The 24832-nt window shown below is 32.7% G+C and overlaps 1 protein-coding gene across 1 annotated transcript; it reads left to right on the plus strand.

Annotated features, from left to right (window-relative positions):
- Positions 1-8591: 8591 nt before the first annotated feature.
- LOC113000738 (uncharacterized) lies at positions 8592-24401 on the plus strand. Its single transcript, XM_026127443.2, has 15 exons — positions 8592-9420; positions 9539-9687; positions 9816-10028; positions 10399-10548; positions 11685-11796; positions 12678-13559; positions 13676-13824; positions 13941-14159; positions 14973-15122; positions 19849-19963; positions 20487-21161; positions 21285-21433; positions 21557-21775; positions 22443-22592; positions 23681-24401. The coding sequence occupies exons 1-15, from the start codon at positions 8592-8594 to the stop codon at positions 24236-24238; spliced, it is 4719 nt and encodes a 1572-aa protein (XP_025983228.2). The 3' UTR covers positions 24239-24401.
- The last annotated feature ends 431 nt before the right edge of the window (positions 24402-24832 follow it).

A 24832-nucleotide genomic window follows, 5' to 3' on the forward strand; every position in this document is an offset into this window, starting at 1 on the left:
TGTTGTTTTGAAAAAGTTGCCCTTAAAGTAAAGGATCCTGGCAGTTTCACTTTGTGATGCACAATATGAAATTCTTTATTTAAAAATGTTTGTGTGACTTGGGGGCAAGTATTAATCTGATGCCTTATTTTGTTTTTAAGAAAATTGGCTTGAATGAAACACAACCCACAAACATCACTTTACACTTTACTCTGATAGGGTTATTGTCGATCCTAAAGGCATAATAGATTATGTGTTGGTTAAAGTGGACAAGTTCATCGTTTCAGATGATTTTTGTGGTGCTTGATATAGAGGAGGATGAGAATGTCCCAATCATATTGGGGTGTCAATTTCTAAATACATGTGACATGGTGATAAAGGTTAGGCTTGGTAGGTCCATCCATGGAATGCGGGGTGAGCAAGTTGTCTTTAATTTATCTAATTTTGTGAAAAACCTATCTCTTTTTATGCCAGTAATTTCATTCAGACAAAAGATCCCACTAATGCTTTAGTGGAAGCCTCATTCACAAGTGTAGGGATAGAGAATCCCTTAGAAATAGTTCTTATTGCCGAGGACTTGGACTCAGATTCAAGCAATGATGAGGAAGAAATACTAATGTTCCTCCAAGCTCAAAGTGATGTCAAACCAATGAGAAATGAAAGGTTTGAAGAGTCGAAAATGAGCAATGAGCCAAAGCCTAAACCCTCCATTGAGAAACCTCCTATGTCGGAGTTGAAGCCCATGTCTTCCAATTTAAAGTATGTTTTTCTTGACGAATTGTTATTGCTACAGGTTTGTAGGAGGTAGAAGATAAGAAACTTGTAAGGGTCTTATGGGACAATAAGGAGGCCTTTGGGTGGACCATACATGACATCAAGGATATTGACCCTACTGTAGCACCTATAGGATTCACATGGAGGAAGGGTAAACACCCAAGTGGTTGCCTCATAGGAGACTATAGAAACAAATAACACAAGAAAGAGATTGACTTGTGTTCTTAAAAATTTTAAACATTTTCTTAGACTAAAACATGTTTATAGTTTGATATATATTTAACAAAAAGAATAAGGGAAGTTTAAGGAAAACTTTATCAAACGATGAGAAAAATAGTTTTCTTAATAGATCAAAACCGATGTAAGATCTAAAAACAAATTCTAACTCTTGGTCAGTTAACACAAAGATAAGCAGTAAAGAAAAACACATAAGAGTTTATACTGGTTTGTCTCTACCCCAAGACTACGTCCAGTTCTGGACAATCAATCAAGTTTCCATTAACTTATCACAAAGTTACAAGTATTCTTCATCGCCACTTCTAGTTCTTACAAATGCAAGCTCTACCCCAAGATTGACTTAACCTATTATTCTTTGTCCTATTAAGTTACTATTGGCTCTAAACGTATCAACAAGATTTGTTGAAAGTTTGCACATTAACTAATATCAGACTGTCTTACAGACGAATATCTCTCTCAGTATTTTAGTTTTTTCTCTTAAGGTTTACAAGATGTTTTGAGAGCTTAGTATCTATACAAAAATTTATAGTAAAATTTATAAGAAAGAATGTATTCGCGCAAGATAGTTTGTATCTTGTTTCTTCAAAGCTTTTTCTATTTATAGCCTTCATCTTCAAGTATCCATTGTTTCACCGGATGAATTCTTCATTCTATTATTCGTCCGAAGTCTTTGAGGTCTTTAGAGCATTTAATGCTTGCGTTAAATACATGTTCCTTCTTTATGCAAAGTCCATGCTGATAGGTTAACATATATTGTACTTCAACAGGGAAGTCACTTCTTTCACCATAGTAGGTTTGCACCAACAGAGCACACCTTTTGATGAAGATTAACACTCTAGACTGTGGATTTCATTTGTTCTTTATAGGACTTGGACAAATCCTATGAGAATGTTTTCTGTAATAGAGAATCTCAGACACAATATTAAATGAACGTCTTAAATGCACTTCTTAATGCTATGCCAGATTATCTTATATGAATGTATCGTCTAAAAATTCAGATCATGATCTGATAGCACACCAAACACAACTTTTACCATTTGTATTTATTTGCATCTAATCAAAATAATTAGGAGTCCTGATTTATCTTTAAGACATAAATGTCTTTTCAACTTAAAAGAGACTAAACCCCAACATGTTGGAGGTTGAGAAGGGAGAAGTACTGAAGTTGTTGGATGCATACATCATTTACCCCATCTCTAACAGTGAATGGGTAAGTTCGGTCCAATGTGTCCCTAAGAAGGGGGACACCAAGGTCATGAAAAATGAGCAGAAAGAGCTCATAGCGATAAGAAAGACCATCGGGTGAAGAATGTCTACTAATTATAGGAAACTTAATGAAGCCACTCGAAAGGATCACTTTCCCTTATATTTTATTTTATTTTATTTTTGATTTATACAATTTTATATAATGTATTCAAGTTTTAATCCCTCCAAAATATTAAACATTAGTCCAAATAGTTGTACCTTATAGGTGCGTTTGATACACACCAAAGGACAAGCAAAATAGCACTCACCAAACCTTAGAGATACAAGACAAATTTTTTATCATGTTTATTGTTTGGTGGAAAAGACATAGCACAAGAAAAAAATGTAAAATTTACCATAATACCCTTTTGAATATTAATAAAATTTATTTTAATGATCTTAATTCAGATTCTATTATTATTAAAATAAAAATATAATTATATATTTTAATATTTATTATATATAATAAATATTAAAATACTCAACTTGAATAGGGAGTCATATAGAAAGAATTTGCAAGTTTCCCTTAAAAACTTGTGATGGAGAAAGGGCTTCCAAGTTTTCCATGAAAACTTGTGATGAAGATTATATTCATGAGTTTGCAAATTTTATATAAAAACTTGTATTGAAGATGATGCAAAATGGTTTATAAGTTTGTTCACAAAAACTTGTAATGATAATTGTGAAAAGTAGAGTTAATATGTTAATTATAAACTATTTTATTACCAAAGTTAATAATAAATGAATTAAAAAATTTAATTTATAATTAACTTAACGATTTTAATAATCATAATTATTAGTTAATAATCTAACAGATAAACTAAAATTATTAATTTATAAAGTTAGAGGACCAAATGTTATAATTAGAAATCAAGAGGATAAAAAATCGTTGATTTAGAAAACTTGATTGATCAAAATTACAATTTAAAAACAAACCTCTTAAAAAAAACTATCATTAGGAACGTGAGAGTGTGGGGCAATGGCAGACCTACCTACATGTGAGTGAGGGTGTGCACTTGCATCCTCTCATTCTTTAAAATTCATCAAATTTATAAATAAAATATTATATTTTTATATTTTATTTTATTTATATTTATATAAGTGAATCCACTTATTTTCTTTTTTATAATTTGCACCCACTAACTTAGGGTCATGGATCCGCTACTAGTGTGGGGGGAGAGATAAGGTACGGGGAGAAAAAAAAACTAAAAAAAATTGGATACTTTAGCCATTTGAATTAGTTGTATTTTGGAATAAAAAATTGTTTCGTGAATTGTTGAGTATAAAAAAAAGGTTTTTGTCCTATCCTTTTTCATTTGGGTTGTCTTGTCCGAGATTTTTTCTCAAATCAAACATGAAATTATTATAATTGTCCCGCTTACTATCATATATTTTAGCAAAATCAAACGGACACATAAAATATGTGTTTAAATTTTGATATATTACCTAGTTTTTTTATTACATAATTATAGTTGTATTACCTGGTTATAGGAACTACAATTAAAAAAATTTAAATTATGGAAAAATTGAAACGTTTTAGTTAAAAAGACTAGGTAAAGTACATGAATAAAAAATTCTAGTTAAGCCTTCAGTATTTCAAGAACATAACTCCCAATATAGTTTAGCCCAAACCAAAAGGAACCAAACGATAAGCAACATTTGTCGCTAAAAACAAATACAAAAGGCCGTTTTATTACCGGTACAAGTCAAAAACAAATTTCACGTTAGCCTAAGTTCTGTGTTTTGCGTCTAATAAAATAGCTACGTTAAGATATCAATTTTTTGTAGGGCAAATATTCCTTTTTGTCTCTGAATGTGTAAAACACTAACAAATTTGTTTCTAAATAATAAAAATTCAAATTTTAATTTCAGAAAGTGGAAAAAGTATGACAAATTCACCCATCCGTTAACGTTTGTCTGTTATCGTTAATGAAATAATCCACGCGATACATTTAGAGATGAATTCGTGAGCAGTATTGTACACATCTAGGGATGAAAATGACTATTTATCCAAAAATACAATTTAATTTTCATCATTCTCCTTTTTTACTAGTTGAAAGTATAACATTACTATTTTAAAAATAGAAAAACATGCATAAGTTAGAACAAACATAATAATACACATAATATTGATTAATAAGCATAAATTTGAAATTTCTATTGTGATAACTTTAGGTAGTAACAAAATCAAATTGTGTTTCATTTTTTTTAAGGATTAACTTAATGGTTGTGCATATTTACTTGAGTTTCATATTTTAGGTAAGGTACTGTTACATTAGAAATTTTAGAGCAATAAACATATTATGTTTATTAATCAATATTATTATTTTCCTATTTTTTTTAATTTTTATTGTAGTGTTATGCTTGCAATGACTAAAAAAGGGAATGAAAATTAAATTATATTTTGGACAAATAGTCATTCTCGTCTCTAAATGTGTAGAGTGTTGACAAATTCGTCCTTAAATATATCACATAAACTATTTCATTAACGGTAACGAAACAGATAAATTTGTCACATTTTTCTCACTTTTAAAAATTAAAATTTGAATTCTCATATTTTGGACATAAATTTATCTGTGCTTTGTAATAACAACATTGCCAATAAAATGACAAATTTATCGGCAATCTCCATATAAGGGATGAAAATGATTACGGTTTTGTTTAACTTCTCAAGGCTAACAACATTGACAATAAAATTTCACGTTTTTATTTTCTCCACCAAAAACAAAAAGAACATTGCCTGTTCTATACATACACGCACAAAAATACATGCGTAGAATATACATGCCTTGAAATTTCTGGCCGGCTTAGTAATTTCGTTTCTCAACAAAGAAAGGCTTTGTTTTTTTCTACAACTTTGTCAAAATAATTTGCCCGCTGTCCGAGACAACCACAAAAGGGGACAATGGTTTTATAGTACTATGAGCTTAGATTTTGCCAAAAACATAGTTTCAGCTGTGAATTCGTTACAATAAAGAGGGACATTTACTTAGGAAACCCGATATTAGCAAGAAATGTAATCTTGACATGTTAATACGAAATGATACTTCACAATTTGTATAAACATCTTGTCTCCAACATGTCCCTTGTAACCATAGATTTTGAAGAAGTTTTTCTGTTCAACATAATTTTTCATTGGCATTAATTGTTACTGGCTATGTGAAGTTTGCGGCTCTTTTTGTGTTCACATTCTCTTGACCATTTTTTTACCACCTAAAGTTCAGTTGTAGAGAGATTGAGCCAGATAACATGGCCACAACAGCAAAGAATGTGGTGGTGATCCAGGATGCATCTAAAACACTTAATTTAAGAGTTTTTTATTGGATTATAAATGGCTTATCTCTTAAGCCAGAAGATGTGGTGACCCTAGTTGCAATCCTGCATGAGGTTTATCATCCTAGTAAGTAATCTTCCACAGATAAGAAGCTTTTTAAGATTAATTTTTTTTGATATGGCATTGTCTAACTTATCTCTAGTAAAAATGAGCCATAAATGATTGGAGCAATTAATATCTTATAGTATATAAGAGAATTGCACCAATCATATCTATTGAAATTGTTTAACCCCATTTTTACATAGAGTAAGTTAGACAACCCCTTTTGTTATTTCAGAAGTTTAATTATTTATCCCCTCGAAATAGAAAAGAAAGTGAAAAAAATAAAAATAAAAATCACAGATTTAAATAGTGTTTGAGTAATTCAGGATGAATAACATTGTAACCCTTTTGAGAAACATTCATTTTACTAACTAATTTTGTTTCCTTTTCGTCCAATTCCTTTTGTAGTGGGGTACAGAATCACGGTGGATAACAAGTTGCTTGGGGTAAACCAGAGGATCATCGAGCAAGAGCTTGCAAATAAGAAACAAGACTACCTGATGGATGAGGGGCTTGCTCAGATTGTTAAACACTACGCATCAAATAAGGTAATATCAGTACTTTTTAATAAACCTTATCTCTATTATTGCTCAGATTGTTTTAGTATGAAGCTTGTGAAATTATAGAGTCTAACCAGATCATGAAGTGTAATAAGACAACTACTTCATGATTCTGTCACTTTTATATTTGGTAACAAGAATATCTACAAAAACATTTTAATACAGGTAGTGTAAGTCATACTTTAATTTTATAGAAATTATATAACAAACTAGAATTACATTGCACATCATTACCTAATTCAAAACAAGTCATCCACATGCAACAATTATCACCTTCAACATTGTAAAACAGACAGCACATTTCTATATCTCCTAGATCCGGACCAAATAGTATTCCTTCAAACTCCTTCAAATTTAAAGTAAGAAAGTACATTTTTCAGGAAATTAAAATTAAAAGCCAAGGTGTGGATTATTCTGTCACTGTCTTTAATTTTATTAATACATAGATACTGACTCAAATCTATTGCGTAATAGACCATACATCATCCTCAATTTCCATAGTATAATTGATAGTTTTAATGGATGAAAATCAATCAATGCAAACTGTTCTTTTGGTTATTTACTAGGGCCTGTCTGGATATTTGGCTAGAAGAGCTTTTGAGAGCTTCTCTATTGGAAAAAAGCTCTATGTTTCCAATAGGAGCTTTTTTCCAATAGAGAAGCTCTCAAAAACTAACAGTACCTAAGATGTTATATGCATTTGTGTCGTTCCTAAGAAGAAATAATTATCAGAAAAGAATATAACCATCCTGTGATGTTACATGCTTTGCTATTTTTGCAAATTGTAAAATTGTGCATAATATTTGCAGGTTGCATTTAAGATAAAGTTGTTTCCAGGATCTTCACCAAAAGATGTGGCTTTAGAACAGGCCACAAAACTCAATGCAACTTGGGTGATACTTGACAGGTCAGGCAAACTCTAACCAAAAATCTGAATTCACTAATAGTATTATTATTCTAAAGCAAGGACATATGAAGGGGAATTGCATGTAGAAACCAGAGCCAGTTAAAACTAGTTTTTTATGCAACTTCTGTTAACAGCATAAAAAGACATTTAATGGCACGTTATGATTTATCTTTACTCTTCATGGAGGATTTCCAACACATAGATGAGACTTATACACAGACTGGAAGACCACAGATAAAATACTTTTTCTAAACTACCTCATCTGAAGACAATCACAACACATTATCTAATAAAATCCACCAACTGATGTAGCATAAAATATATACAAATCTCATCTCTCTACGTAAATGAACTCTTATTATGGGCTTCCTAAACTATTCACCCTCCTTTTACAACTTCAAGTATGCTGTTTCTAGCTAGCATACAGCAAAATTTCAAAACAAAGTTGATACTGTTGGGAATCTGAGAAGAGTAAAATTCCATTGATTGCATAATTTTAGTTAGAATCACTTTTAGCAAAATAGCAGGAGAATAGATGTTTAAACTATAGGTCAGGTATGGTAGTTGAAATCTCACTTTTACTCCTAGATAATGATTTAAGCTACCAGCTAAAAATCACAAGCATGTCATGCCTAGAAGACAATTTAATTATTCAGATAATTCAGCCACTGTGTACATAACTATAGTATTGAATTGAGCTAAGAAATATCAAGTAGACTTGAATACAAATAGACAAGAAAAATTAAATAACAATGAACACAATAAGAATGATAAATAGAGAAAAGATGCATTAGTGCATTGTTGTATAAGTAAAATTTGGATGCTTGCATTGGCAATAGTTATTTGTTTTCGACTTTATCCTATAAGTTTAGCTTAGTTACACTGGACTTGAAAATTTATTATACTTTTGTTTAATCCATTCAAACACATTCTTATGGTGCCGCATTCTTAAATCAGGATTCAGGAGCTTGAAATAAATGTATAATGTATATAAACTTGAAATGAACATTTTCAAAATACAAAATAAATTAATATGCTATTTAATTGTGCAAATATCAAATAAAAACATCTTTGGTTGTACCATTAATCTGAAGAAAACCTCATATTAATTAAAAATAAATGCACTTGGTTCACAGGCAAATGAAGAAAGATAAGGAGTTTTTCCTGGAGAAGCTTTCTTGTGGTATATCTATATTAAGGCATAACAATCGGATTGTTCGACTACGACCTATAGATCTCCCAGACGAAATACCATGTAACGGCCATGAAACATATGATGAAAGCTTACCAAGTGTTCCATATAAAGATCTTTTCAACGTTGATGTTTTCCCCAAGAGTGAGTACAGGAACATTATTTGATTTCAACCCATATAGTAATTATAATGTCTTCTGTCCTTTGTCAGTTTCAATTTTAATGATTTTAATGTTCCCTTAAGATCTCCTTCCCTTGTTTCATTGGATGTTTCAGTATAGATCTTCTTGAACACCTAATATTACAACTAATAGCAATCTAATGATAGGCACACTTGAAGTTGATGAGTTGAACCAGATACAAAGCAGGCCCTATGAGGAAGAGGGGTGCTCAAATATTACTACCAATACTAATGAAAAAACATGTCAGACAATGGATGGAACAGAAATAAATAGTAACCAAATGATTGACAAAATAGAAAGAGATGAGCAAGGCCAAGATCAAGAACAGTTGCAAAGCATGCCCCATGAGACAGAGGAGGACACAACAATTGTGATTAAAAATGATCAAACAACTGCTCGAGAAATAGGTGATCAACCGAACCAAGATGAAGAAAAGACAAACAACTTCCTCAATGGTGAGAGGTGGGACTTGAGGAATCCAGAAAAGAATGAAGAAATGATTAATCAACCAATAGATGATCTGCTGAGCCGGAATCAAGCACAGATGCTGAGCATATCCAATGGGGTTATATTGGATGGAGAGGAAGAGAAAATTATTTTGGAAAACTCAATGTCCACTTTCTGCTCTGTCTGCAAAACTAGACGACCAAATATTGGGTGGAAAAAGGAATTTAGTTATGAAGAACTCCAAGCAGCCACAGATGCATTTTCATTGAAGAATTGTCTCTCTGAAAGTGGATCTCTATTCACTTTCCAAGGCCAGATGGAGGGAGGGATGAAACTAGTGGTTAAGCAGCATGATGTAAGAAACACTCAAGTAAGGGAAAAAGTTAATTCAGGAATGCAAACCATCCTCAAAGCTAGACATAAGAATGTGATCATGCTATTTGGTTCATCTACAGCAGAATGTTTCCTGTTCACTGTATATGAGTATGCATGCAATGGTTCACTTGACAAGTATCTATCAAGTAAGACATATATCATATCAAGAATTTGATGTATGAATAGAGGACACTAGAATTTGATATTATATGATAAAAGGCTCATGAAAATTTTCATACTAATGGCTCTTGTTGATTTATGCAGAAGAAGGCTCCAGACCATTGACTTGGATAGAAAGGAAAAGAGTTGCAATAGGCATTGCCAGAGGTCTTAAGTACCTACATGAAAATAACATTGTTCATTGCAATATAAAACCAAGCAATATTCTTCTAACACATGACTTCAAACCAATGGTACATACTTGAACCTTGACAACCTTGATGCCGATGCATTTCTCGTATCTGTCTAACTTTGAATAAAAATATGCCTTTTTGTCATCAATGGAACTAACTTTTACTTTAAATGATATACATATCTTTAGATTGGAGATTTTGGCTATGGGAAAGAACTAGATTTGAAGTCCTACAAAAATAAAAACAAAGGGAATTGCGAATATGCAGCACCAGAATACCAGGAAAAGCGGAAATTTTCAACTAAGACAGATGTATACTCATTTGGTGTGGTTATTTTAGAGTTGATCACAGGGCGAAGGACTACAGATTTAATGTTGGAAGATAAATGCCTTGTTGAATGGGTAAGACATAACATTACTTTCACATACAACAAGCAAACTATCAAAATACCAATCAATAGTGAGTTTAATTGTCTACAATCTTATGCCCGAGGCTGAGAATATCTAAAAAAAGATTTACATTATTATGAGAATGTTTTATTTTCTTGTGATAATACTTTATCCAAAAAATTTACAAAGCAGTTTTCAAGCATATCCTTCCATTTCAGTTGGGATTTACAATATTCATAATTAATAATGTTAGTTGTATTGTCCCTCATAAGTCATAAATGGAATTGATTCATTAAATGACTCAGAAATTTCAATGCTTACTTTCTCATTGACCTTGTTTCCCATGGCATCATATACATTTAATATTTTCTCTTTCTTTCAGGCAAAGCCTCTTCTTAAAAGAAAGAAGTACTCAGAGTTGGTGGATCCCATAATCAGAAACTCATACGAAGAGGAACACCTTCGTTGGCTGGTCCAAGTAACAACACAATGTCTAAAAAAGAATCCTAAGGAAAGATTATCAATGAATATGGTAAGTTCCAACAATTTATGATGCCAATCACAATATGCAAAGTACAAAACGAAGAAAGTATCATATCCCATCCCATATAGTAATAGTAGCCACTCAACCTAAGGCTTGAAGTATTAAGCAAAGCACTGGATGCTTTTATGAGGACCCTCTTGTAAAGCACCACTTAATAGTGTAAACAAAAAAATATACATTACTTTACCAATACCTGTTGCACTTGATAAGGAGTTTGATTCCCCTTAAGTATGGTCTCAAATTTTAGTATCGGGAATGGATAAAACATGAGAGCCTTACCTTTTTAAATGGGTCTTATTGGTTCAATTTGAATTAGTCAGAGCTCAATGTGGCTTACGAAATACTAAGGGTCTTAGACAAAAGAAAAATGTACATTACTTTGAATTGAAATTTTGAGTACAAGATTGAGGGTAGTAATGACTAAACTCTAAACTGCAACTCCAAATCCCTCAATAAACAATGTTCTAATACCATGCCAAATCATGCTCTTTTTTCTCTCCATGTTTTTCCTTAATATACTGCCAAAAGATAGAGGAAATAAACTACACATTAAATCATGATTCCCAGACATGAAAAAACTTTTCCCCTACCAAACTCTCCCTAATAAAGGTATATAGAAAAATTTTATTGATTGAATAAAGGTAGTAAACTGATGATATATATAAAGTTACGGTCGTAAAAAAGAGAAATTCTAGATTGAAGGATTAGGATACCCTATGAAATCGAAATGAATTTTCAAGATATATTCAAGATGTAGCTTCAAGAATATTTCCAAGTTCAATGATACGTTATATATTAAGAATTAATCAAAGAATAATACTCAAGTATGCCTGATAAACATGTGCAAATAACAATATGCACTAACCCTATGTTGATAACGAGGATTTTTTCTGTCTGGACAGACCTAGAATATCTGCATGCATCTTTACCATATGATTGCTATTTCATGATTGAATTAATGAGGTTCACTTTTTCATGATTGCTATTTCATGATTGAATTAATGAGGTTCACTTTTTCATGATTGCTATTTGGATTCATTGCATGTAGACAAAAATGTTCAAGTGCCTATCTTATTATTGCCTCAGATATACCTTTTCAATCGCATACACTTGGGCAATTTCAGGTTGTTTCTGCATTACAAGGCATAGCAGAAAGTGAAACCTGCCACATGACAGAAGACATTACTCCAGCTATATCAGATTCAACAATTGTGCCAGACATAAATGGTTCACAAGGTAACTGTTAAATATCTACTCATATCTTATGTAAATAAGGAAACCGGTATAACTAATATTTATGGATCCTGTGCATTATTGTATCCTTGATTGTAGCATCGTTATGATTATAAATAAATCAGCAGTGTGTGGATCAAACACACACAGCTTCTGTAAATCCTTTAGTAACAGAAAATCTGGAACAAGAAAACTTAAGCATAAATATAATCTGGAAAGCACAAATTGTAGTGGATTTTATTGGAAAATTCTAAAACTTGTGAAAGTTTAAGGGAAAGGTAGAAGAGCATAACAGCCTCCAAAACGAGGGGCAGGAGAGGATTGCCAATGAAGACCAATATTAGTATATTCTCTTTTGGTAAAAGAAAGATTAGGGGTAGGGCGGTTACAGGTTAGTGCGTGTTAAAAGAAACCACTTCTTGGTATATACCAATGAAGGACCACATTGGTACAGTTTAATCCTCCTAGTTGAGTCAACCTTCATTGGCATTGGTATAAGTGCTTTATAACTTAATAATGTACTAATTTATCACATGTTAGTTTATTAAATAATGTCAGCATAATACACAAAGGAGCACAAAAAGCAATTAGAAGTATCAAATTCACAGTAGATGCACAATTTAATATCCAAACAACTAATATTGAAAAGATTCAAGTATGTGTCAGCATATAAAGTTTTCAAAGAATAAGTAGCAAAAAACTAGTGTAAGCATATTTTGACTAAGTTATATTAACAAATGTTTAGTTTGCATATTCTATATTCAAACTAATACCCCTTAGATAACTTGCGGAGACGCTATTTACTTCATAGGTTAAGATCCTGCTTTGTTTCTTTATTTCATTTCCTAGAGGTGACAGGAGGGTTTAACAATAATCAAATGTAGGTCCAACAACAACAAAAGCTGATGAGCAAAGTCAGGAAGAGGAGAAAATCAAGAGCAGATTCCATGCGGAGGAAAAGAAGTTAAGACTAATAATTGAAAATAATCACTTTTACTCCGATAAACTTGGCCAGATTGAAGAACAGATGCAGAGAAGGCCCCAAGGGGAGGAGAAGAGCTCAGGAAAGTTGATAATCAATGACCGCATGATGGATCAGACAGTAGTTAATCAGCTGAGTGAGTTTGAAGAACAGATGCCAAGCACCTTCCATAGGGAAGGCATCACAACTCAGAAAATTAGTGTCAACCACATGATAAGTCCCACAAAAGGTGATCAGTTGAGCCAGGATCAAGAAGAGGAGATAAACTTTATTGAAATGAAAATAGGCTTAATACCAGAACCTATTAGTGGAATGATAGATCAAACAAAAGCAGATCAGCTGGTCCAGGATAAAACACAAACACAGCGGAGATGCCATGACGATTTACTGGATGAGCGTCAAGGTGAAATCATTTTGGAGAATTCAAAGTCCTCTGCATGCTGTATATGCAAAAGTAGGCGTCCGAACAATGCATGGACAAAAGACTTTAATTATGAAGAACTCCTAGAAGCTACAGAAGGATTTTCAATTGAGAACTCGTTATCAGAAAGAGAAGATGGACCTACTTTTGAAGGCTTGCTAGAGAGACAGGTAAAAATAGTTGTTAAGAAATATCAAGTTACTACATCCCACCAAGAGAAGATATTAAAATCAGAAGTACAGTTGTTCATCAGTGCTAGACATAAAAATGTGGTCATGTTGTTGGGTTTATGCACAAATAAAAGCCAACTGATGATTGTGTATGAGCAAGTATGCAACGGTTCACTTGAACAGTACCTAACAAGTAAGGACTAATACATGACCTTTTACTTATCTACAAATTTAGTTTAAGAATTTTATGCATGAAATTTCATTGGAGAATTGAATGAAGATGTAAAGGAAATTTTAAACATAATGCAGGGGGAAGTTTCCAGTCATTGACTTGGAAGCAAAGGCTGAAAGTGGCAATGGGTACTGCCAGAGGTTTAAAGTACCTACATGGGAATAACATAATTCATGGAAATATAAAACCAAGTAACATTCTTCTAACACATGACTTCGAACCACGGGTATTTACTTGATTCTTGGTGTATTTGAAGCTTTTCTTTGTCTGTCTTAAGTTTCAGCGCAGCATAATTATGTTATCTTCAAACAAATTCCTACTTTTACTTGTATATATCTTTAGATTGGAGATTTTGACTTTGGAAAAGTGAAACATGGACCAAAGAAATCCAGCAAAGATAAAAGTGTACGGAATTCTGGATATGCAGCACCTGAGTATGTTGAGAATGGAAAAGTATCAAATAAGACAGATGTGTACTCCTTTGGAGTGGTTCTTTTAGAGCTGATCAGTGGCCGGAGGGCTACAGACAAATTACCAGGTGGAAAAAGCCTTGTTGACTGGGTAAGAAGATAATGATAATAACTTGATATATTAATATGCAAATGAATGTAGGATGAGCCTTAGTGCAATGGTAGGGTTGCTACCACTTGACCAGAAAGTTATGGCTTCAAATTCTGGAAACAGCTTTGCTGGTAGGGCACGTATATCAACCTTCTCCAAACCCCACAAGGTGGAAGCCTTGTGCAATGGCTCATCCTTCTTTTAATATGCAAATGAATAATGTTTCTTTTTCGGAAAGCAAAAGTCAGGGGATACCTAAAAGAACTTTTCTTTCTCATCCTCCCTTGTTGTTTACACAAAAAGTTATCAGGGCATTATATTTTTTTTGTGATAATACTTATTCAATATAAGCTATTTGATATGTTCTCAGGCATGCTTATCTTTTCGAAGCAAGAAATACAATCTTCACAGATCATCTTGCTTGTAATTTCTTCCATAATTTTCCAAAGTTTTTACACATCAAAACATGATGTATACATGATTTCTAAAAATAGCATTAGACCGTGTAATGCCATGCAAATATGTTGTTGATGATGCTTATGCTTCTCGTTCATCATATTTCTTTGTGTGAGTACAGTGGAGCAGTCACTTAACTTGTAATGTTTTTTTCACATCCAGTTTCGATTCATCAATGTTTCATTTTATATAGGCCATAGTCACAAAAAACCAAAACCTCGGACTAAATATTCTTGAGCAAATAAAACTAATTGCCTATACAACTCATTATTTGGTTTGGGAATTTTGGTGTTCACATTCTAATTTGATTTCTTATGTGCATCATACCAAATTCTTTGTATTTGTTTTCCCTTCTAGGCAAGGCCTCTACTGGGAGGAAAGAAGTACCCTAAGTTGGTGGATCTGAAAATCAGTAACTCCTATGAAGAAGAAAAACTTCTATGGTTGGTTCAAGTAACAGAACAATGTCTCAGAAAGAATCCTAAGGAAAGAATAACAATGAATATGGTAAGTCTAAGTGACGTAGAATATGATCAGAAAGTGCATAAAACAGAAAAGAAAGCATGCTACTTCATACAGTATAGCATTAAGTCAATGGAGATCATGATAGTTACTTGATAAATAAGAAACTGTATAATAAAATTATATATGTCAAATAACTGCAGGAGATAAAAGTTTAAACTGTAAAGCAAATCCATAAGGACATAAAAGCTTAAACTGTAAAGCAAATCTCAAAAAATTGATGATAGGCGCAAGATAAATATTCTATCACCACTCTTATCATTCTACCTAAACTAAGAGAGAAGATAAAATCAATTTAGATATTTTCATTGATGATAATAACCAAATGAGGGATACAATATATAACCTAGTGGTTGTCAATAACACGTCCTCATTTAACTTTAGAAAATTTAAAATAGAAATGAATAATATAAAAAGGATAATCTTAACTCATCTAATATTTAAACTACCTATTTGGGTTTCTTTAATCTCATCCTATCATTGTTGACAGATTCACTTGGAGCTTACCCTCAAGGTCTTTAAAAAAATTGAGCTTGATTTGTTCTTCTTTTGATGTTTTATTAGGAGTAGAAGTAGTGTATGATAGGATGGACCTTGAGGGTAAGGTCCAAGTGAACCCATCGGTAGTGATAGGATGGGCCTACGAGGCTCAAATAGATGACTTTTATAGATTAGGTAATTTAGATAATATCTTTTTTGATTCAATCCTACCCCCAAGGGTACTGGATAGAAGACTTCAAGAGGATTGGACTAGAGCTGCTAAAGAAGGCCCTAGGGTTCTCAAGAACTTCAGGGTAGATTTTTGAGCCCATGGGCCAAGGTTGGGTCCACTCTTCTTTGTAAATATTAAAAATAGTTTTTTCCTTCTTTTGGGCCTTGTATTTAGGCCATTCTAGTAGTATACGGTTTTAGCCTTGTATTTCAGGGCATTTTGAGTAGTCTTTGTAGTAGGGACTTTTTTTTTATATTTTTATATATTTTGGCATGGGGGTGAGCTTAGCTATTATAAGGGTTGTGTGTAGCTAAGATCTAACTTCTCATCTCAAGGAGGTGAGCTTAGCTATTAGAGGGCTATGTAGCTAAGCTCTAGCTTATCTAAAAAGCTTCTCAAGGAGGTGGGTTTAGTTATTAAGGGGGGGGGGGGGTGTAGCTAAGCTCTAACTTCTCGAGGAAGCTTCTCTTGAGAAGCTTCTCAAAGAAGTTTCTCAAGAAAGCTACCTAGGCTATAAATAGAAGCATGTGTAATACTTATTGTAACTTTGATGAATGAGAATCTTGTGAGACACTTCAAAGTTCAACTTTTCTCCCTCTTTTTGTCCTTCAATTTCATGCTCCCCCTTCTTTCTCTTTCTTTCTTTTCCTCCATTGAAGCTTCCTCTCTAAGCTTATTATCCAAGTCACTCTCTTGGTGGTGAAGCTCCTTCTTCCATGGCTTATTCCTTAGTGGATGGCGCCTCCTCTCACCTCTTCTCCTTTATCTTCCGCTGCATCTCCATGGTGGAAAATCATCATTGAAAGGATTGCATCATCTCCTCCCCCTTGGAAAGGATTTGACCTCAAATCCTGAGGTTCTTGATACTCTGGGCTCCTTCCCTTGACACTTGTAAAAAGAATAAAAATATATATATTAGTGGTGTTGGTATGTTAGAATAGGATAAGGTATGAAAACCTCTTTCCTGGGCATCTTCCCATGAGGGAACATGGTTGCTCACCAACTCAATGAGTGGTGCTACAAGTATAGAAAAATTATGGGACAAACCTTTCTACCCTCTCTTTTCCTTTTTCTTTTCTTTTTAGTTTTTTTATTTCCATATATAACTTGAGGGAACTCAACTCATCTAAGATTCTAGATTGAGGGTCCTTATGACTAGTACCCTCACCATTAACACTGGATGAGTGATGACTCATGTTGGTTCCTAAGTTGTAGTTCTTTCTTGTTGGGGGTTTGCAAAAGGTAAAACCTATGATTTAAAAGAACTCAAGATAAGTGTGATAAGTAAGAAGAAAGTATTATGCAATAACAAGATAAACTAGACGAGACTAGTAAAGAAAATAAGCTATGTAAATAAACAAAAAAATAAAGTGCAAGAGATGTAAACTAGGCGGATCCTAAGAATGTTTGGATAACCTCATTTAAGGTTTCCAATAAAGTACTCACTATCCTAAGGAAAAATTGTCTAAAATTATTACACACAAATGGAAGTAGGGTGACCTATTGGAGGCTCTCAACTTACTTCCAATGAAAGACCTTTTTATTACAAAATTTGAAAGTAATAAAGGTAAACATACAAGTGTCCAATTACAAATATATTGCCAATTAAAAAAAGGTCCTCAATTTGATGGCTATTCTCTCTTTGATGTTTCACTCAATTTGGAGTGCTTCTTATTCCAATAGCTCTTAAAGTGGTTGGCCCCTTACTTCTTGACTGAAGTTCTTCATTGGATGACACCAATCTTCCTTTTTGATTCCCTATATGACAACTCACAAACAAGGAAATAAAGAGACAAACAATAACCAAAGACCAAAAAATGAAATGAAAAGGAATGACTCTAGGATTATTCAACAATTAAAGCAATGAAAAGGACATAGAAGCAAGTTAGGACTCAAAGAGAAACTTAGAATGACTCTAGAGTATAGTAAAAAAACTAAAAAAAAGACTCAACAAATCTCTAGTTTTTGAACTTGTTTTCACACTAATTTTCAATTGAAATTTCATAACTAAGATTGGTATAAAATAGACACCAGTTATAGAACAAATTTTAAGCCAAAACAACAAGCACACTTCCCTTTCACTTTTTTTCATGGATATTGATTTTTCTACCAACTTGTGTGATTTTGCATATTTTTTCCTTTTATCCAAATCACTTTTTTCTTTTTTTCTAATTTTTTTCCAGATGTCTAGAAAATTATGTAAAAATTTCAGCTCAAAATTCACAGTGACCAATTCCCAGTAATTTTTACAATTTCGTATGTTCAAGCTGTCAGCACCAGCGATTTGAGACTTCGAATTTTTTAAGCATGTATATTGATTGCCTTGGGCTTATTTTCAACCTTCCTATGTATGTTGAACTCACTAGGGTTGTTTACCACATTTTTAGGAGCTCAATATTCACTTAGAATCAACATCTGAGTCAGCAATTCAATCACCAAAACTCAAATTTACAATAGACACAATCATAGGAAAACCTAAAAGTTCAAGAAAAGGTTCACAATCAAAGACTCTCTAAGAATTTTGCATGAACATGTTAAGGACTAATTAACATGCAAGATTTGGCTCAAATCAACTAAAGGCTAAAAGAATTTCATACACTCATGAACAAATGAGTTAGACAAAGAAACAATAAAATTTAGCACAACATAATAAATCTTATGTGACAAGTTTCATGACTAGACATGAAACTATTCTAATATTTACAAAGAAGAGTGGACCCAATCTTGGCCCATAGGCTCAGAAATCTATCTTGAGGTTCTTGAGAATCCTAGGGCCTTCTTTAATCGCTCTAGTTCAATCTTCTTGGAGTCTTCTATCCAATACCCTTGAGGGGTAAGATTGTATCACTTTTGATGTTATTTGATTTCATTTTAATTTCCTAAAATACTAGATGGTGACACATGTATGGTTGTCATCCATTAGAGTTATTATATAATGTAAGATTTGCACCTATTGAGGAAGCAATGAAGAAATCTGAAATTTATCTCGTTGATATCTTTATAGATTTTCTCTAGTTTTTTATGGTATTTTATTAGGAGTAGAAGTAGTGTAGCTTCTTGCATTAAAACAATGGATTTTGTTAATGTCATGATCAAGAAAACTAATCATCTTGAAAGGCTTAATCTTTTGGGTGAGCTATCTAGAATAGTTTTAAATCATCATGAATCATGATATGTTCTTTGACAAAAATGCATTTTGAGCTAGAAGCATGCACAAAGAACAAGCACGTCAAACTTTCTTCTGAATTTATAGTTTAACAAGATGATTGACAGCTACAAAAGTCAAATTCTTGACAATTTAGTTAAGAAAGTTTTGATACTATGCCAAATGCCAACTCTCGTAGAAGTTTAGGCTATTAGTTTAGGAATGATTGTATTTTTGAGACCAAGTATGACATGCTCTCTCTCAATGAAAGCACATTGAGCTTGATAGATTGTAAATAATACTAAACACTACCATATACTGAATTTTTAATTATATAACAGAAGGTAGAAGAATCTAACTCCATCTAAAAGGTTAAACTGATATGTTAGAGCCCAAAAATGATTTTATAGCTCTTCACCAGGGACACTATGAAGTTCAACAGAAGAACTCTACAAATAATTTATGAGATAAGTTGATTAACAGCAGCAATTTTTTTTTTGGCTTTTATGGTTTTACAAGAAAAGTTTATTCAACCATTTAATATGAAGTTCTTTGGTACCCTAGAGCTAAAATAAACCATACATAGAGTAGTATGGGTAGTATTTTCCTTAAAGTTAAAACCAAGATAACAATGTGAAAAAGATTTTATTTTTTATTGACGGGTCTTAAATGAACTTATGGTAAAAGAATAGGTATACAATTCACATGTTAATTAAGGAAAAGAAAGAATAATAGTAAACAAACTAGTCATGTCCTAGTCATCACATGACTAGTCTTATGGACAACTAAATAAAATACATTGTCAACAGCACATACATTTGAAACTTGCATAAGTTTTCTTCGGGCTATTTCAGGTTGTATCTTCATTACAAGGCATAGAAGAATCAGCTGAGTATTCTGTAATTGAAGACTCTCCTCCAGAAAACTCATGCTTACCACATGATGAGCCTGCCATGATTAGTACACAAGGTAATTTAGGAAATCTAGCAAGAGGGCCAAGACATGTAGACAAATCACAAAACAAGACATATGGGTAAAAGTAATAAGATAGATCTATAACTAAAAATGTATGGGCAAAAGTAGATCAGAAAACTTAAAAGAGACAATTGAGTGATATTACAGGATTAAACATTTAAGAGATAAAAAAATATTAAAAATAGAAACCCCCACAAAAGAAAAATGTAATATAACATACAGGCAGCTTAAGCTGACATGGCAACAGGATCTCCTGATGAAGAGGAACTTTTCAGCATGCAATAATTGACCCCAAAAGTAAGTAAAAAAAGAGAATTAAAAAATAATCATATTTTCGATCCAGTTAACTATCAGTCATACTAGCTGAATACTATTTTATTTCAATATGCCAAATCAATCCACAAAGAAAAAATCATATAATCACTAAATTAAATACTAGTTAGGTTTCTGCTATCTTTGTTTCTTTAGCTTTTTCACTGAAGGAGGCTGGAAGGGATTAATAATAACCAAATGCTAGGTCAAATGAAAGCTGATCCAGTGAAGCAGGAGCAAGAATGGATTGGCAGAAACCAATATGAGGAGGAAAGAAGCCTAAGATTAACAGTCATAACCAATGACATAATAGGTCAGCGAAATGCAGATCAACTGATACAGGGTGGAGAAGATGTGCAGAGCAGCCCCCATGAAGAGATGTCCAGAGTAACAGTTATCAGCAATGACGTGATTGATGAGAAAAATTCTAACCAAAAAATCCAGGAAAAACTGCAGATTAAGGGAAGCTGTGATGAGGGTTTGAAGAATGCGAATGAAGCGAAAGTCATTTTGGAGAATTCGAAGTCTTCTGTATGCTCAATCTGTAGAAGTAGGCGTCCATACAGTGGATTGCAAAAGAAATATACTTATGAAGAACTTGAAGCTGCTACAGAAGGATTTTCAATAAAGTATTCTCTATGTGAAGGTGAATATGGACCTGCTTTCAGAGGCCAGCTAGAGAATAACCAAGAAATAGTTATTAAGCAACACACATTCACAAGCTTACAAGAACAGAAGGTCTTTATCTCAGAATTCCAATTGCTCATAAATGCCAGACATGAAAATGTGATCATGCTGTTGGGTTCGTGTATACGATTAAGTCAATTGCTAATTGTATACGAGAAGGCATGCAACGGTTCACTTGACCAGTACTTATCAAGTAAGGATAAACATGTGAAATGTTAAATTTAGAACAAGTTATTTTAAATGAGCTTTGAGTACTATGTACAAGGACATAGCTAAAGTATGTTAATATAACACAGGAAATTTCTGAATCATGCAGGGCAAAGTGCTACATCATTGACTTGGGGAGAAAGGGTGAAAGTTGCAATAGGTGTTGCCAGAGGTCTAAAGTATCTACATGAGAATAATATAGTACATGGAGGAATAAAACCTAGTAACATTCTTCTAAATCATGAGTTCAAACCAATGGTACTTTACTTGAACCTTAATGCTCTGGAGCTATGTTTTTGTGATTATACTAAGTTTCAATTTGAATAAGCTAATCTGCTATCATAACAAACTAACAATTTGTTGAATGCAATGCATACTTAGGTAGGAGATTTTGTGTTTGGAAAAGAAAGATGTGAATTGAAGAATGTCTGCAAGCAAAAAAGTATACGGAATTGTGGATACACTGCACCAGAGTGTCAGGAGAGTGAAGAATTATCAACTGAGGCAGATGTGTACTCTTTTGGTGTAGTTCTTGTAGAGTTGATTGCCGGCCGTATGATAGCAGATAAAATATTAGGACAGAAATGTCTTGTTGAATGTGTAAGAGCCATATTGTTGTGTTTCTATAAATTACTGGCTACTGCAATTAATTAGGGTTATGTTTGCAACAAACATGTTTCGTTTTTCTTTAATATATAGTCCAACCATATCTGAGAACATTTGCTGCATTACTGTTATTATTTCACACTTCATCTATCTGGGGATAATATATTCCAGTGAATAGTGAAAATAGCCATTTGTGAGGTACTTCATTCTATATTGCTCTAGTCATTTTTAAAACACACATATCCTATAGCAGTGAGCCTTTTTATCTGTAGTAACTATACAAGTTTGTACAATTCATCACATTTTCTATCAATAGCATATTTACATGTCAAAACTTGATAGTAAATTGGTTGGAGGAGCATCTCAAAATTTTCTTTCTGATTCTTCTGGTCCACTTAGTCATTTCTTGCTCTTGGAGTTTTCATATAAACCATTAGAATCTACTTGTAAACCTATTCCATAACCTATTTTTATTTTACTTCTCAGTTGTGCATTTTTAGGCTTCAACTATTTCTATTAATTGGAACCGCAAGTCCTAATGATAGGAACGTGAGCATTTTTCTTACATTTAATAAAATGTTTGTTTTATTTTCATTTATAAAACCAGACTGTTATATCATATTGATTTCATTCCTTGTGTGCATTGAACAAATTTCTTCAGGTAAGGTCACTTCTTGGACGAAGAGAGTATCGACAGTTGGTGGATCCCAAAGTCAGAAGCTCCTATGATGAACAAGAACTTGTTTCATTGTTCCACATAACAGAAAATTGTCTGAAAAAGAATCCAAAGGAAAGATTCACAATGAATATGGTAAGATTTACATATTGGGAATATGCCAGTTGAAGATAAGTTGTACAAGTTATTTTCTGCTGGGATATTAATTCAAGAAGGGTGATTGGAATTTGGAATACACTTTCTAACATACTCTCTTTTAACATTCTCTTTTATTGGTTAAAATTTATTGAAAATTACAAAAATCAAGATAGAGATTCTTTAAATAAGAAGTGCATTTAGTGCTTAATTTTGTCATTTTTTTTATAAATTTTAACCAATAAGATATGTTTAAAGAGTGTGTTAGAGAGTGTATTTCTGACAGTTCTCTTAATTTGATAGGTTGCTAAATCACTAAAAATCTTAAAAACATGATTTTGTCAGTCTTAAATTTGATGGAATGAAGATCATTTAGTTAGTAGTTGATAGTTGATTGAATCGTAACAAGTTATGGTAGTGCCCCAGAATGAACAATGAAAAACTCAATATTTGTATTCAGATTCAGCTTAAAAAAGTTGATTCTAAACTATGACAAGAATGTGAAGTTAGTGAAATAACCTTTCGCTATGCATCATAGTAAACATTTATAATTTTACAAAGTCAATAGTTCAAACTTCAAAGATAAATATGATCATGATCCATCCATATCTAAAGATATATCTTAAAATGTAAGTTTAAATGCACTTTTGATCCTTTTAATTTTGGATTGCGTATGACTTTGATTCAAGTATATTTGGATCTTTTTTTATCCATAAGTATATTTTGGATTAATTAAATCTCTATTTTTAAAATAAAGAAAATTTAATCCCCTCTTCGATTTTCTTCCACCTAAAGTCCTTTTAAGTTCTCATTTTCTACTTAAAATCTTCACAAATTAAATTCATTAAATTCTCTAAGTCTAATTTTTTTTTACATTCATTAACACTCACTTCTCTCCCTCTATCTTTGTTTTCTTTTTTCATTACATCACTCATCACATCCCTCATTTTCTCTCTTTCTTTCTTCTCTTTTCCTTTTTTTTCTGTATCTTCCATCTCACACCCCTTATAGGTGTGAGAGAATCATTTTTGATATAATATGCTCTTTATACTCATTTGACTGATATTACTAACTTGGTAATATTGCAGGTTGTCTCTGCACTGCCATGTGTAGCAAATAGCAATGGCCTCTATGTAAAGGAAGACTTTTCACCAGAAAACTCAAATGTTTCAGATGCAAAAAACTCAAAAGGTGAAGAGGAATCACTGAAAGAAAACAATTTAGGAACAGAGAATACTGAAGAGGTAAGGATGAATCACAGAGAAGGTGAGAAAGAGGAATCATTGGAGGAAGAAGATTTAGACACAGAGAATAGTGAAAAGGTAAGGAGGAATCACAAAGAAGGTGAGAAGGAGGAAACACTAGAAGAAGAAGAAGATTTAGGCACAGAGAATAGAGAAGAAAGAGTGGAACAAATAACTTGTAGTAGAGGCAATAATGAACCAGAAGTTAGTCAAGAGTGTGATACCTACACAAAGTGTGGTGAAATTAGTAAGAAAACAGAAGAAAAAGAAGGTTCTAGCACCAAGCTATGTCAAAAATGGGAAGGGTGCTTATCTTATGGTGGAGCTAGAAAATTTTATCACCAAGGGGCTCAAGAATACACAGCATGTAAAGAATTTTTCGGCTGGTGTGATTCCATTTGAGTATTTGTTTCAAAATTTAAAGCAACATTTACACATTTGTTTTGTAACAACCTATGAAGAAAAAAAAAATGAGTGAATCATACACATAAGTGGGAAGGAAACTAAATTAGCATTTCTGAGGATTATTGTACCTAACAACATTTTATACACGTACATTTATTTATCTCTTACAGCATCTTAAGTGCATGGGATGGGATTTCTTTCTTGGCATAAAACATAGATTATGCATGAGAGGATTATCCGTGACCAACATTATGCAGAGTCCTAATTTTATTCATATTGATATATAAGTTTTGGATTTTCACTGACAACTTTTACAATAATCTCATTTACCTGCTTCCCCTCTCTTTTGAAAGAAATTATAAATAATAAAAGGTTTCAAAATATGCCGTTTCATCTTAGTCCAAGTGGTACACGTCAATGCCAAACATCTAGAGGTTGCTGTTTAAAGAAAAATGTTAGCGACACACTCTCCTCCCTTGGTTAAAATTATTAAAAATTAAAATTACGAGTGAAATTAATCAAATAGAGTTAAATTCATACAATATTGTGATTCTTAGCAAATTTCTACTAATTATAAAAGAGTGTTGAAAA

This window comes from Glycine max, chromosome 20, assembly GCF_000004515.6.
Source record: "Glycine max cultivar Williams 82 chromosome 20, Glycine_max_v4.0, whole genome shotgun sequence".
Lineage (NCBI taxonomy): Eukaryota > Viridiplantae > Streptophyta > Magnoliopsida > Fabales > Fabaceae > Glycine > Glycine max.